The sequence below is a fragment of the Passer domesticus genome, chromosome 2 (genome assembly GCF_036417665.1).
Source record: "Passer domesticus isolate bPasDom1 chromosome 2, bPasDom1.hap1, whole genome shotgun sequence".
NCBI lineage: Eukaryota > Metazoa > Chordata > Aves > Passeriformes > Passeridae > Passer > Passer domesticus.
In genome coordinates this window covers 70,393,945-70,409,847 of record NC_087475.1, presented here as the reverse complement: position 1 = coordinate 70,409,847, position 15,903 = coordinate 70,393,945, and the positions used below count along the sequence as shown (strand labels likewise).

The window sequence follows — 15,903 nt, the reverse complement described above, 5'->3', positions numbered from 1 at the left end:
AATCTGAATTTTCAGTTAATTGCTACTCAAAGTACATTTATTTGAAAAGTTTCTTATATTATTCTCACTTCCTCTATTTCCTCAAAACACTTCTTCATACTCTAAACATTAAATATGTTGATCTGGAACTTCTTGGTATTCTTCCACCTTTCTTATATTTCTTAGTTTCAGATTGTGGCACATATTAGTGCATTTGTCTCTGCCAAAATTATGTTCTCTTTGCATTAGCAAGTTAACCCAAAAGTACTGAGATGTTGCTCTTAACAGTGCAATAATTGAATGGTAAACTAAATTCTGAATGTGTGTACTTTAAAACTTAACAGCCAGAAAATCCTGGCCAGTTAACAGTAACTATTGACAGCTGCCAGAAAAGTTTGTCCTGGTGAGTTTTTGTGGTTGGCAGAGATAAGCATGCCTTTGTTATGTCTTTTGGTCTGCTTTTAAACACTCTGAGTAATTAAATGTTGGCGTACATGCTGTTAGTAGGAGTTTTCAGCAGTACAGTCTCTGTTTTTCAGCAAACAAATACTTTCTGATGAAGATAGGCATGGTCTGGGAAACTTGCTTTGCTTTTGACACACTAATAGTAGTATGTCATGCACAAAAATGGACTTCACTGCTGACTTCACAGTTTTTGCATTCCCATGTGCTGAATGATTTTTTATAAAATACCCCTTCTATTGAAAAAGAAATAACTTGTGTGATGACTAGATGAATAGTGTGTGATGAGGAGTAAGAATATATGAATATTGAAAGTCAGCATGATGTTTTTGAAGACAAAATATGCGACTAATAATTATCCTAAAATACCTTTGCCAAGAGCTGCAACTTTTTCAAAGTAAGTTTGAGTTTTCAGTAGCTTTGGAATTTTTACAAAAAATACTTCTGCATTCTAGTAGATCAGAAACTTTCTGTGTATTCAAAACTGGGAAATGTAAAACCAAACCCCAAGTTTCCCTGAAGGAGAGATGAAGGCTACTGCATTTGTCTTGTTTTCAGTACTTTAACTTAGGAACACCAGGTAAACCCTGATTGATTCACAGTTTTAAATGTAAAAGACTGGTTTACAAGCCTGAGAGGTTCAATTTAGTAAACAGCTGAATCTTTAATTGGGTTTTTTTTTCCTTCATAACTGTGTGAGAATTGCTGTTTCTTGGCATGCTTTCAGTGTTCCTGATGATGTCAAACAAGTCCTACTGCTTGTGTTCCCAGGTCTTACTTCCCACCCCAGGACTATTCCTGGATTCACACCTGCTCTGGAGAACAGAATTTCATTTGAATGCTTTTTTAAATATGCAGAAACCCAATATACACATCTACACTGTTACAGAGGGTAACTTTTTTGTTTTGTTGTCAACAGCATACCACAGAACTAAAAAATAAGTGTCAGCATTTTTATTTATTTATGTTTGTCCCAATGTGGCAAGGAAAAATAATGGATAACCTGTGTTTTTGAAATGGCAGGTTTTAAATTTTTAATCTTTTCCATTAGTGGCTGTGTTCTACATCACAGAGATGAAATTATTGGGAGAGGTGAATCTGCCATGCAGTATGTGGGAAGAACACAGTCTGAAATTTTGCTTGTTGTAGCTGTAGATTCAGCCTGTGGTGGGAAGCCTTTGCAAATCAACCATGGAATCTCTTAAAAAACCACTTTTTCAAGTAGTACTCTGATCATTTGGGTAATGTTTACTTATATTCTTGTTGTGTTTTTCCTTGTGTTTAGCACTGTTTGGAAAGCTTTCCAACTGTGTGTTTTTCCTGAAGAGCAAGCTTTTGGGTCTCATCTCCTTGGGTCCTTGCTCAAGTGCTGTTTGTGGCAGGTGTGATGGGCCTCTTGGGACATACATTATAGTCAGCATTGCAACCAACTGAACTGCTTTTAATTGTGCTTATTTTGAACAGATAGATATGCAAGAAGGCATTTCAAAGCTGATTCTTCCCATGTTTTAGCTTGTATGTTTAGTGTATGTCAATGTGGGATGCAGCCAACAGTTGGGAAAGCAGCAGCCTAGATTTGGCTGTAGCCTCAAGTAAGTTTTTCCAGTAGTAAAATAATGTTGCTTAAGATTTTCTGATAGATGAGGAGAAGCTCTGTCAAACTCTGTTCTTTCTGTATATATTGGATATTCTCTTGGTTGCATTGCCTTAATTTGAAGATCAAGGGGCAGGTGCTGTTATGCATGCACAAAAATAACTGCCAAGTTTCAGCTTCTCTCTCTTTGGGATATTATAGCAACGTTTCTATTCTGGACTTATTTCATACAGATGTAACTGTCTTAGAGTATCCATGCACATCCCTGTTAAACTTACTACTCATGTTGCTGTTCACCAGATATAAAGTGCATTCTACAGCAAGTAGTAAAGAGTCTCAACTAGTACAGGAGGTTGTATCTTCTCAGTCATTTTATATTATAATTTTTGTCATTCTGAAGAAGAGAGAGTTATGAGGGAAAACGTTTGCTGCGTGAGACTTGGAATGATGTTTTTTTGTGGGAAGTGATTTGCATAATGATTCATCAGGGGGCCAGAAAAAAGCAAACAATATCTCATTATATTCAGCTTTCAGTAGACATGCCAAGTTTATTGCTTTTTAAAGGAGTCAGCATTTTGATCTTCATAATCTAAACCAAAGTCCCTTAAACCTGAAAAGCAAACTAAAATTTCAAAAATGGACAAAACAAAGCTCAGATGAAAGCTTGTAACATTCCCAGCCCATGACCCCAAAGTCAGTAAAATTTCCAAGTAAAAAGTTATCAGGAATGTGTTCCACTTTTTTTTTCACTGTGCATATATTTTGTGTGTGCATATGCATGCAAGTATACACATACTTTGATCAAATGCACAGTTGTTGATATGGTCGTGTAGGAAAAGGGGGGGTTAAAAAAAACCCCAACCTCAGAAAACAACAAGAACAAAAAACAAAACAACCCAAAATCACCAAACAAATAAACAAAAAAAAACCCAACTGAAAAGAAATAAATATTTAGAGAAGAGTGCAGTGCAGTCAGTTCACAGTGAAACCAATCAGATGCTTACATGATTTTACATAATACTGATGATATTACTGGTCTCAAGCAAAATCAGTACTGAGGCAGCCTCTTGAATATCTCTTATGGTTTGTAAAATTGAGATGTACTGTCTTACTCTGGATGTATTTTCTTCTGCTTCAACTTTGTGCAAGGCAAACAATGCCATCTTACCTGAATTACACACATCATACTTAAAATAACATTTGTTATCTATATCTCCATTTTTTCATCTGTGACTCAGTATTACTCAAACTGTTTGTAATGTAGGATTTGAGTGTGTATTTGCAAAGATTGAGTTTTACTTTTGACTACAAATCTGTTTGGAAGGGGAATAATGCATTTCTTTCATACTACCCATGGAATAGGGGTCATGCAGGGATAACTTGTCAGGGAGCTGTGTCACAGCAGAATGTAAGTGAAGTTGTGATGAAGTTCAGTGATGTGTAGCCTCCAAATCTTTGTCTGATTTGCTCATGTAAATTGAAATTAGCTTGTTATTTTTTCTTATTAGATGATAGAAAATGTTTAATTGGGAAGCCTTCCTGCAATAAAGGCAGTAAAATGTTGCAGCTCTTGTGATATTTATTCTTTATTTCAGGATATTGGTGTTTTTACTTCTGAAGTGCCTGCATATTTTGATGTACCATCTACTTTGAGCAATTTCCAATCAATGCTCATTCTCAACTTCAAAACAAAATTTCCCTGAATATGAGAATGAAAATAATAATGCCTAATTAATTGTCAGCACTTTCAAAAAAACACATGTGAAACCAACCAGTGGGGAAAAAATCTATTCCCAAACTCACCTTCAAAGCAGCATAGATGTATCTTTCAAGGACTATTAAGAGTTAAATGAAATGAGTGTGTGAATTAATTGTATAATTCAAGATGCAGTACTTTACTTTTTGCACAGCAGCCTTCTATTAATGCTCACAATGTTTTGATTCTAGGTCAGCATGATGGACCTCTGCCACGGCAGCATGCGGGGTTGCTTCCAGAGTCTTTGATATGGGCTTACATTGTGCAGCTCAGCTCTGCCTTGCGGACCATTCACACAGCAGGACTGGCGTGCAGAGTTATGGATCCAACGAAGATTCTGGTAACAGGCAAAACAAGGTAATGAAAGCACTCAGTCTCACTGTGCTCTGAGTTCCTGGCGGCTGCTGACTGTGCACCTGATATGTAAATAGCTTGTAAGTTCTCTCAAGTGGCCTGAGGCATGGTGCTAAAACTTGTAACTTTGGTTTTTTAAAGGTCTTCCTTTAAAGAGTATTTGGGAAGACTTACACATTATCCTCAAACTACTGATCAGACCCACTACTGTCAGTTTAGAAATTTGTTGATTTATTTGTAGACTGAATACTATCTGTGTGTTTTATCAAATCATACAATCATTCTTTTCTGATTGATAGTAATTTGCTAAGTACCAATGACTTTTATAATATCAAAAAATTCAATGAATGCTAGAGGAAAAATTGAGTAACAATAAAGTTTAATGGCAATTTTTCCTTTTCTCTTCTTGTTCCTAAAGGTTACGAGTTAACTGTGTTGGAATCTTTGATGTTTTGACATTTGACAACAGTCAGAATAATCCACTGGCATTAATGGCTCAGTTTCAGGTATGACAACTGCCAGTTAGGTTGGTGGCTTGGCAAAGGGATTACTGCAAACCAGTGTGATTCCTTTTGGAAGACAAGTACTTTAATTAAACTGTAGTCCACTGTATCTATCTGTAAATGACTGTATTTTTTTCACTTCTGATTTGATCTTGGTTCTCCCATACACTGTTCAAATTTGCTTATAATTTATAAATGTGAATGCTCATTTTGATATCTTCTGCCTCTAAAATTTCAGCAAGCTCACCAAACAGGTTGAACTATAGTATTTAACAAACTTAAGTCAGAAACTACTAGAAATAGAGATTTCTAAAGGAAGGAGAAGAAAAATCTTACATTTAGTGTTACAGATAAAAAATAATGATGCAGTAATAGTTTTTGCTCTGTCTTTTGTGATTTTTAACATAAATAACTAAGTGTTGAATACCTGTTGAGAGGAGTAAGATCTTTCAATTAACTGCATTTAGACCCTCTCCTCGTGCCAAAAAGATTCTAGTGTATCTTTATTTTGGGCTCCTAGTTTTTCCGTGCTCTCCTGGTGTTCTCTGAAGCGTGGACTCTGCATAATTCCTGAATTAAGAAGAACCCCTTTAGACTTAACAAAAAGTGTTCCACAGTCATCTGGAGCATCACTGTGTACAGGAGTGCCTCTTTCCCTAACTTCCCCTCAGGGTAAAGTACATTACTTCAGCAGTCATCACATACCCTGTCTGTACTGGGAGTGAAAGACTACAGTAGGGAGTTGGATTTAATTTATTTTCATTAATTGACCTTATTCACTGTGAAAACCGCTTATTCCGAGTCTTTAGGTCATAACTGAAATGTTTGAACTTTGGCCAGAAGAAACTAGCTTGTTGGAGACCATGTCCTAGAACATAACTTTTTTTTTTTATTGGTACAGTAAAGCAGTTTTCAGTGTGCTTTGAGGAATACACCAAAGGATTTCATGCTCACACACACACTCAGCAGCATATCAGTGGCCTTTTGGTAATAATTTAGTGGGAAACAGTTCAGAGAAGATGAAAATACATGTAAATCCATGCCTAAAAGTGTAATGAGAGGGGGTTTTTTAAAATCTAAGTACTTTTCTATTTTAATTTCAGCTTGGAAAGGGATCCTCCTGAGATATTATGACATTCAAGTACAGAAAAATATTTAAAATACTTGAAGATACAAATCTAAAAATACTTGCAGGTACACAAGTCTGTCAAAAGCACTTACCACCATAGCAGCTCAACACATGGCAGCTGACTTGCTTGATAACGCCTAGTTTTGTTTAGGGGGAATGGCTTTTCATGTTTTATGTGTTGTTAATATTCAAATTGTTTAGGTTGGTCTGCTAAACCAGAAAAGAAATACTCCTAAATACTTCCTTTGGAAGATCTAAACTGCAATTAGTAAATACAGTAGGACGTTTTCTTTTGTTGTTTTTTTCTAGAAGGGCAAGGCTTTCACTGCCCTTTTTTTTTTTCCTTCAGAGGTGCCAGACTGGTTCCATTCCTTGAAATTTAGGGGTCATTTCTCATGCTCTACCTTGTTTGCCCTAGCCAGATAAAATTACAAAATAACAACTGCTGCTCGTCCTTTTTCCTTTCGATCCATGACCCAGTTCCTGAATTTCTCTGGGACTCCTGTGACTGTTAAAAATGTAGGTTATCTCTTGGTTTACTGCCCAGCTAATATGCATTTCCTTGTTGTTGTCTTCAATGGAGAAAGCTGTATTTGTTAGGATTTGCCATTTTCTGGGTGTTTCCCATGGTTAATATAAAGAGAGACTTTGGCCAGAACAGTGAGGGGCTATGTAACAGTAAAAGGTATGCAATAGTTCTTTGCAATCTGTGTTAAACACATTAATTTCTATGATCATTTAAGAGTTACATGAAGGCAACAAAAAGGGAAGCTAAGCTAAAAAGAAGTAAATGAAATATGAATGGCCACTTGCATTGAAAACCAGGGGTTAAACCTGTATAAACTGCAGCACGTGACTTCCCATCCCACCCCAGTCTATAAGTCTTGTGTCAGTCAATTGCAAGGTACAGATGGGAAAGCTAAATGGTGATACAGGAAACAGTAAAAAGGTTTAATAACTATTTCTGTATTTGGAATAAAATATAAGTCCTGCCCTTTGCAAAAATACGAGAATGTAAGTTTTACTGTTTTAACAAGGGCTATAAGGTTACTTTTGCTTAAAGTAAATATTTTTAATTTAGCAAACCAAAATAACTTTCATATGCACCTCCCCAAATTTAAAGAAACTAGTTTGAAGAGATGTCTCAAGTACTAATATTGACTCTAAAAAAACCCACCAAAATGTAGGAACTTTGAGGTACTTCTAAGGACAATTCCAGAACTTATCCTTTTAAGTGAATCCACAGAACTGGAGTATAGATGAGCCGATACTGATCCAAGCATAGCAGTGGATCGGGATAAACAAAACAAAATAAAAAGTAGTGTTGGTTTCAAAGTGCTCCTGGAAAATGGATCCTGTCAAAAAAAAGTTTTATTTGAATAGCTTACATGTCTGGCTGGTAAAATCAAATGTGTAAAATGTTATCTCTAGGGAATTTGGCAAAGTGGCACATACCTATTTAATAAAAAAAAAAGAAAGGGTACCTATGCAATTAACATTTAAATATTTAAAAGACTCGATATGCTTGAAATTGACTTGGTAACAGGAAGACATTAATGAAGGGGGTTGTTTCTGAGTTTAGCCCCTAGTGCTGGTTTTTAGTGAATGCTATTTAATAGCTCTATCAATGAACTAAATGCTGATAAAATCCTTATTTGCAAAGCTTTCAAGAGATAAAAAATTAAATTGGTAGAGGTTACAGTTATGAATTGAATTACTAATTAAATGGCTATTAATTGCATGCAAGATGCATTTTTGAGCAAAAGGCTGCCTGTGCTTGAAGGTGTAAAGCTTTTCCTTGAAGTTAGGAATCAGCTTAGTATTACTTCGTAGTCACTGTTGATAGTTACCGTAGCAGAAGTTTTCTGTCAGATCAGTGGCAAAAGGAACTTACGTGATCCATAGGAGCATGCAAACACAATAGGGAGTATAAACAAGGAAATGCTTGTACCTAATATAGATCTGTACCTTGCACTAGCAAGGCTACTACAGGAATGCAGAAAATATATTTCTGGTGTTCCTGCTGCAAGGAAGTCTTGTAGTTCTTGTGTGCCTTCTTTAACCTTTCTTTGCCTAGGAGCAGTAAGAGATGAATATTTTCAGAGGATAGGTTAGGACTTAATAGGCATATGTGGATTGCTTCCTTACAGAAAGAATGGTCTGGGAAGTCATGTACCCTATCTGAATTTGTAGAGTGGGTCAGCAGATGGTAGTTTGGTTGCTTCTAAAACAGAAATCTGACTCTCAGAAATCCTGAACTTTATGGGATCCTTCCAGCTTGTGATATTCTGATTCTCCGGCCACACAGGAAGAATATTGCCTTTGTGCTCTTGTAAAACTTTAAAAATTGGGTACTGTGATAACATTTTCTTTCAGGGTTTCAGCTAACAATGAATAGTCAGGTGCCTCCAGAGAGCAGTTCAGCGGCTCAAAATCTGAATTGACTTACAGAATTACAGTTGTCTTAAATTGATCAGTCTCCTGACTGAATGCTTGAAGTTCCTAAAATAAGTGGGATGAATCCAAGCCACTTTTGTGTCTAAAACAAGCTGATAATTGGCTGTAATTTGAAAACTCTGTGTTTGGGAGTGCATTAGGGTGTCATATTCTCTCCGCCAGTTCTTCTGGTAGATGCAATTTGCAAAGCAAACAAAAATTTAAGGTTGCTAGTCAAATGCTCAAAACCTCACAAAGCTCAAATTTAAAATTTCCTGTCTGATGTTAAATGTAAGACTTTCTCAATAATTTCTAAAATCTAACACAATCTGTATTATGAAAGCACCTGTGCAAAGGAAGACAATTTTCATAGGGTCTTGCCTGTATATTTTCAGTGTCTCAGGATTGTGTGATGATGCAGAATTTATATAGATTATATCCTTATGAATGACTAAAAATTGAAAGGTACTAAGTGTAAAGTAGAGGACTGCAGAAAGAAGTCTAACTGTGGTTAATACAAATGCATATTTCTTCCAGGAGTTTTTGGAGAAAAAAATCATAATGAAAATGCCTTTCTCTCAGGTGACACGTTTCTAGATACTGCACTGGCAGAAATCCTCTGTTTAGAGTCATAGCAGTGTTCCCTGCTGCTGAAACGGACTACTTGTTAATGGAAGCAAGTTCACACCAAAAAGGGGGTTTATTGCTCTGATTAATGTCTCTTTAGTAAAGGAAAAAGGAATTCTAATACTCAGAAATTTTGTGTTGCTTAGGAAATAGTCTAGCAAATGACAGTCCCACCTCCTTTTCAACCACTTTGTCCTTATTTGTCTCATTTTCCACATCCTGTCTTCATTAGCTACAAGAATAATAAGCTTTTTAACTTCTGGCGTACTGTGTATCCATGTTCCAAGTGTGCTGCTTAATCATACTTGATATAGGACAGGAGGGACATTGAGTGACCTGGAAAGGTTTGGTATTTTTCCCTTTCCCTCAGCACCTGGGAGATGTGGCTTCAGGGAAGGCTCTCCTCAGCTGCTGCAGCCAGAGGCAGCAGGTGTGGTTATGCCTCTGGGTGGAAGAGCTGTGAGGGGCTGTGGCATGTTCACCATCACAGCATTTTTCTAAAGCTGCCAAATTCTAACCAGAACTTCTAATGCTGCCAGATTTTTTAGCCTTTCTTACAGAAATGACAGAAGGTGGATTTCTTGTATGACCATTCTCTGCTAAATGGCTTGGCCTTGCTCTAGGCTATGAAACTGCCATTCTCAATTACTAGTAGCTTTTATGGTTTTATTTTTGCAAAAATATATTATATTTTCAAAAAAAAAAAAAACAACCAAAACCCCAGGAAAATTCTAATTTCATATCTATGGCTGACTGTTAAATTCACTCTGAGGCATGTCCAGCATGGAAGGCTGCAGGTGTTTTAAAGGTTGGCCAAGTTGTGTGCAGCTGAAAGCCTTTCCATGGAAAGAATCAGTTCACCTTTTCCTAAGCATGTCATTGTTTGCTACTAAATTAGGCTCTTACTTTTAGCAGTGGGATTTAAAATTTATTACAGCTTTTCAAAATAATTTCTCATGGCTGGCTATTAATACTGGCAGAATTTTCTGTTATGGCAAAGTAGGCTGTATCCAGCATTCATCTTTTAAAAGCAGTTCTGCTTTTAACAAAAATGTTTAGTAATGCAGAGGTTTCTTTATAACACACAATACTGTTCTGTTTGGCAGCTGTACATGCCTGTCTAGTTATTTGGCACAGTTCAGATCTTTTCACACTGTCCATCAGAGATGAAAATATTTGAGCAATTTGTTAAAATGGTGATATCATGTGTTAGAATGTGGTGTGAATCCCAGTATGGAATTCACACTGGATGGCTAGATTGAAAAAATATGATTGCAGAAGATGCTGGTTTCAGTTTTACAAATAATCCTTTTATTTCTACATCTCATATTGAGAAGACTTGTTCTGTTTGCCACCAACTCCTTGGCTTGTCAGGATTGAGCAGGTGGGTGGCTCAGAGAACCTCATTACAGAGCTTCTGCTCACTACACAGTTCTCTCTGGTACTGTCCTTAAGCTAAAAATAGGTAAATTTTAATCATTCAAAGATAAATATAGTACTTAAAAATTGCTAGGTGTCAGGACACATTTTCTTTTTAACTTTTTAACTACTGTTACTTGAACAATCATATTGAACGTGATTTGAATAGTACTTACTTTAGTTGCTCAAATTCTTCTAAGGTTGTTGAGGAACTGTCTCTCTTTAGGACCATCTAGTACCATAGGTAGTATTTATCTGTACTAAGAATCTTACCTATGTGTGTTTTCCCTAATAGCAAGCAGATCTGATCTCCCTGGGGAAAGTTGTGTTGGCTTTGGCTTGCAATTCTTTATCAGGAATTCAGAGAGAGAATTTGCAGAAAGCAATGGAACTGGTGACAATCAACTATTCCTCTGATCTGAAGAATCTGATTTTGTAAGTTTGTTTAATAAACCTTTTAAAGGAAATTGCATCTCTTTTTAATGTATACAAATGCAAAAGCCAAATGGTATTTTTAAATGCAAGTAAGATTACAGATAAATCTACTGTTGTTGAGTTGTTTGCGTGGTCAGTGTGCTGTTAAACATTGATATAAATTTTTTGGTATGAAGCTGGTAAAGCTCTTGGTAAGAATTAGGAGTGTAAACAAAACAAGCATTTTCGGTTGTCTTAAATACTGGGGTTCATTGCATGTTCTCTACAATAGCAGTATGCCAGTCTTATCTTACAGTTTCAGAAGGTACTGAGAAATAGGCACACTGACTTTTTGGCCAAAAGGTTGAGTGCTGGCTTTTTCTGGCTGCGTGTTCTTTTTGTGTCATTTCAACATAGTCAGCCTTTTTCTCCCTTGCAGCCTGAGTGGGAAAAGTAGAAGTCTTTTCTCCGTTACTCATTTGAAAAACAATTGCATTGCTGTCTGAATCTGCATCCATCTCTTTTTTTGTATATGTTCTTGCTGTTTGAATGAACTGCGCAGTTTCATGGAAGTGTACTCCTGTCTTGTATAAATAACTTACTAGATGTATACATGCAAATTGTGTTTTCGTGATGACATCGTCTTTTAAGAAACATAACAATTTTCAACTTTGTGTATTAAATACAAAAAGTAAATAGTTATAAAATCATAATGGAATATAATGTTTGGCGTTTGCAAAAAGTAATCTTTGGTGGTTGGGTTATTTTGGCAGGTATTTGCTGACTGACCAAAACAGACTTCGCAGTGTAAACGATATCATGCCTATGATTGGTGCACGATTCTATACTCAGTTGGATGCTGCTCAGATGCGAAATGATGTTATAGAAGAAGATCTAGCAAAGGTAAATCATGTAGTAATTACTGCAGAAAGACCTGTAGTCAGTGTTCCTAGAGCTGTACCTTAAAATCAGATGTTTTCTACTAGTTTCTGTTGGGTTTTTTTTCCCTTTCTATTTGTTTATTAACCTAAGTAATCTGCCTGAAGGCTTGACAACTCTAAACTCATGTTTTTGAAAGCCCCAGAGCTTCAAGAATGCCTAATTTTAAGATGTCTTCAGCTGTGTTTTAACTACAGTAGCATCTTCATTTCCAACCAGTAGTCTTGGGAAAATTATGTTCTTTATAGCATGGTTAAAAAGAGCATTCTGAGTAAAGAAGGCCATGTATGTTATGTGGATCATGTAATGTGTGCTAAATTTTTTTGTTTGGATTTCGTGTCCCTTCTCTCATATGTTTTAATTTCTGAATGAATTCTAATTCATGGAGATACCATGTTCAGCTTTCCTGAGGAGTGCACTCTTGCTGTGGGAGTCTGTGGTGTTCAGTCAAGGTATCAAGTGCTAGCTATAAAGGAAATACATATTATGTATCACGTCAGGGTGGATTTGGGATTTGTTCAACAGGAAGGAGTGTCTGTTAGTCAGAAGTGACTGACGGCAGGACTTCGACCAGGACTCAGATACGTTGTGGAATGCATTCATGTCCCTGAAAATGTGTGGGATAGGGTACTACAAAAGGATTTAATCAAGTCCTGTGATTCCACTCCATTATAACCTCTCACTGAGAACTCTTTTAAGAGACAGTAGGCCAGTGTTTGGGATTCTGATCGACTTGGTTCTCTTGATTTCTCCAGTATTATCCTGTTGGAGTATAGTTTTCCCTTCCTTTGGTGAAAGATGCTGAAATCTATCAGAAGCAAGGAGCTGTAGAAGAGCCAGGCAGTATCTGTGTACCTCTAGATGCTGGGTGCCCACATTATCAGAATCAACTCCTAATCCTTTTCCAGAGGTGTTAACAATCATTTGTTGTTAAGGTGGCCTATGTGCCTGCACAAAGCTGGGCAGATGGACTCCTTCCCATAGCAAAGATGGAGATTGCCCTGTGATCAGCATTACAATTTCTGTATTTTTAGTCAGGCTGTTTAAGCAGTCATTTATCACTGGCAGGTGGGCAGAGGTACTGCAAATTCAAGTTGTTGCTTGGCCCCCAGTTTGGCAATAGCTGTTTACTTGACAGTGATAAATACCACTTCTTAATTAGCTGTCACACTGTAACTTGTTCCTACTATGACATCCCCTCTTTGAACATCAGAGCTACAGTATGCCTTATGTCTAGTCTGGGACCCTCTGTTCATTTTTGTCCCAAAGCAAATGCTTTGGAGGGAGTATTAGAAAAATACTAGCATGTGTGATTTTTTTCCCCCTCATATTGTCCAAGCATGCAGTCATCTGTAGCTTAGGAACTTCAGATGCTGGGAGTGGTTTGTATGTAGTTAATATCTTTGTCCCACTTTTCACAGAGCACTAACCCTATTAGGCTATTCCTTTCCCTCCTCACTTTTACATTGTTGTAATAGCAGTCAAAGCCTCAGTTTATAAGCCCTGTGGAGAGTTTCTCCCTCCTTGCAGGCTACTAGGCCTGCAGGGAGGCCTCTTGGACACTTAGAGCCTGTGGTATTGCTCAGCTGTGTCAACATTTACTGGGAATCTGCAAGGCAGTGAACTTTACACAGATGTAGTTTTGGCTTTTGAGTATTTGACCACATGCCAAAAATAAATTTGGTGGTTAGACCAAATAGTAGACCTTGGCTAGCTGGACAGGATTAGTTTTCCTTGTCAATCTCTTTAAGTGTAGCTGTTGTTGTGGTGCAAGCTGTTCTCCAGTGTGTTTTTAGACTATTAATAGAAATCTGCTACCCATAGGTTGTCCAAGGTCAGGCTGCTATCACCTTGACCCACTTTATGTACCCAGCTGTGCACAGTAATCTACTCCACACTGAATTCGGTTGCAATCAGTATGATCATGCATGGAATTAGATGCATCTTACATGAATAATGTTGTAGACCTGAGCCATTGGAGAATGTGAATAGTATCAGAGAGGATCTTTTCCTGACAACTTCAATTTACCTGTGAATTAATTTTTTGTTTAATGTTAGCTAGGATGTTGCTGTTTTTACTGCATCCTAAGTGCTGTGGAAAAACACACTAAATCAACTTTCAGTTACTTGTGTGCTAAGCAACTATAATTTTAATGTTCTGCCTCTGTGTGACCTCATTGTTATTGCTTTATTTAAGTAATTTATGGACTCAGCATTTATACTCTTTTAAGACTTAGATTCTAACTGCTTTGAAAAAACTTGTTTCAAAACAATTTTTGCAATCCATTATCATTTGAGTATTAATTTAATGATATTGTTGCTAAATATTTACTAATAATGGCCTACAAAGCTTTTCTGAACAAAGGATCTAGTAGATTGTTTTTTCTCATCTTTATATGAAATAAGGTGATGTATACTGCATACTTCTGCGTATCTTGGTAACTGTGTATATATAACTGTGTGTGTGTGTATATATATATGTTAAAAAAATATATATAATTTTCTTGTTTAACTTACTGTATTTTAGCATACCTGTGAGTGTAGGCTGGCAGGAGATTAGACTTACATTTCCACAAGGAAATAGATTGCTTGGTCCAGTTCCTGTGGGGACTGAGAGGTATCATCAGTTGCTGAATCTTCACATTATAATTTGAAGTGCTAAAATGAGCACTGGACTACTGATAAATAATACAATACCTTAGATTTCTGTCTGAAAAATGATACCCTTTTCTTTGAATAAATAAGTTTTTGTAATTAATAGTGCTTCATTGGCATTCTTACCATGTATCTTTTGCAAGTAAATATCTAAATTTTGTTTCAGAGACTCTTAATAACCTTTTTCTTGTTTTCCAGGAGGTGCAAAATGGAAGGTTGTTTAGGCTCCTAGCAAAATTGGGAACAATCAATGAGAGGCCAGAGTAAGAAATACTTGTTTTTGTCATTTAGAGTATGTAAAACACAGTTTGCAATGCACTTTCTTCCTTCATAAATTTAAGCTAAATTTTTTCCCTCATATTTGCCCATGGAGAAATGAGTATTTAAGAAGCCTTGAGAAAAAATAGATAAGCAACTTTGACCAAAACTTTAAGTAGACAGGAGAAGGCTACAAGAGGATAGCCAAAGTTGTTTCCTTGTATTTAGTATGGTTTCTCTTGTGAGTGGCAGTAGCTTTGGAGGAAATCCATAGCTTGCTTTAACTGAAGCAAAGGATATAGATACTGGTTTTAAGCTAGTGAGTTTTTACCTTGTTTTTTATTGACTAACTACATCAAAACGAACTGTTCATTGTCTGCTTTCCATCCTTTTACATCAACTTAGAGTTATGTCTATAAAGCAGGTTTCTACATGTGTTTTACGTGGTAAACTTATTGCAGATAATTTTTCCTTTCTTCCATTATTTTTTGGCGGCTCTTGGAATACATTAACTTTGTGCTCAAGCAGCTGAGAAAGTTTTTGTGTATGTTATCTTCTGTTTGTGGTGGTGGGGGGACTAACTTAATTGCAGTTGATAGCAGGTAGATTAGCTGTGCAGTAATACTACTCAGCTGAGATTGAAGTGTCATTTATATCTGTGGGGTTTGATTTTACTTAACTTACTGAGCTTTAATATGAGAATTTGTTTTTCACTAGGTTTCAGAAGGACCCGACATGGTCAGAAACTGGAGACAGGTATTTACTAAAGCTCTTTCGAGATCACCTTTTCCATCAGGTGACAGAAGCGGGTACTCCTTGGATTGACCTCAGTCACATTATCTCATGTCTTAACAAGGTACACTGTACTTTGGTTAGTTTTTACATGTTTGATTTACATGTTAGCTTTCTTTAAAAGAGTATTCCACTGCAAAGCAAGTTGGCACTGGAAGGTTAATGCCACTGGCTTAGTTGGCAGTTATTTTCCCCATTTTGGATTAAAACCATGTATTCACTAAGCTAATATTCCAACATCTATGGATATTTTAAATAAAACTAGTACATGAATATTTTGTTAATATAGTGTGAGATACAATATTAACTTTTCATCCTAGAATGCATTGATTACTGTGGATAAGCAATGCTGGTCCCTTTATGCTACTCTGGTCTTTCAACACAGCATAAAGGATCCATGATACTCCTTTAACTGGGAGAGGTTTCTGCTGGTAGTTATCACAAAGGATGCTCATAAAGCAAGATCCATTCCTAAACTGTGCTGCCTCAAGTAGGAGACAGGAGGGAGACTGCAACAGAAATTTATGCAAAATCCTTGCCAACAGGACAGTGCTAGAAAATTTCGGTGACTTAACATTTTAAGTCC

General features: G+C 36.6%; 1 protein-coding gene across 6 annotated transcripts in view; it reads left to right on the top strand.

The window, feature by feature from the left end:
• Positions 1 to 15,903, top strand: part of PAN3 (poly(A) specific ribonuclease subunit PAN3) — a 119,597-nt gene that overhangs the window by 58,064 nt on the left and 45,630 nt on the right. For all 6 annotated transcript variants that reach the window (XM_064409126.1, XM_064409130.1, XM_064409128.1 and 3 more), the window contains 6 exons: positions 3,983 to 4,148; positions 4,564 to 4,651; positions 10,555 to 10,694; positions 11,447 to 11,576; positions 14,466 to 14,530; positions 15,243 to 15,381. In XM_064409126.1, the coding sequence (XP_064265196.1) occupies positions 3,983 to 4,148; positions 4,564 to 4,651; positions 10,555 to 10,694; positions 11,447 to 11,576; positions 14,466 to 14,530; positions 15,243 to 15,381 (728 nt within the window). The remainder of the gene's footprint in view (positions 1 to 3,982; positions 4,149 to 4,563; positions 4,652 to 10,554; positions 10,695 to 11,446; positions 11,577 to 14,465; positions 14,531 to 15,242; positions 15,382 to 15,903) is intronic.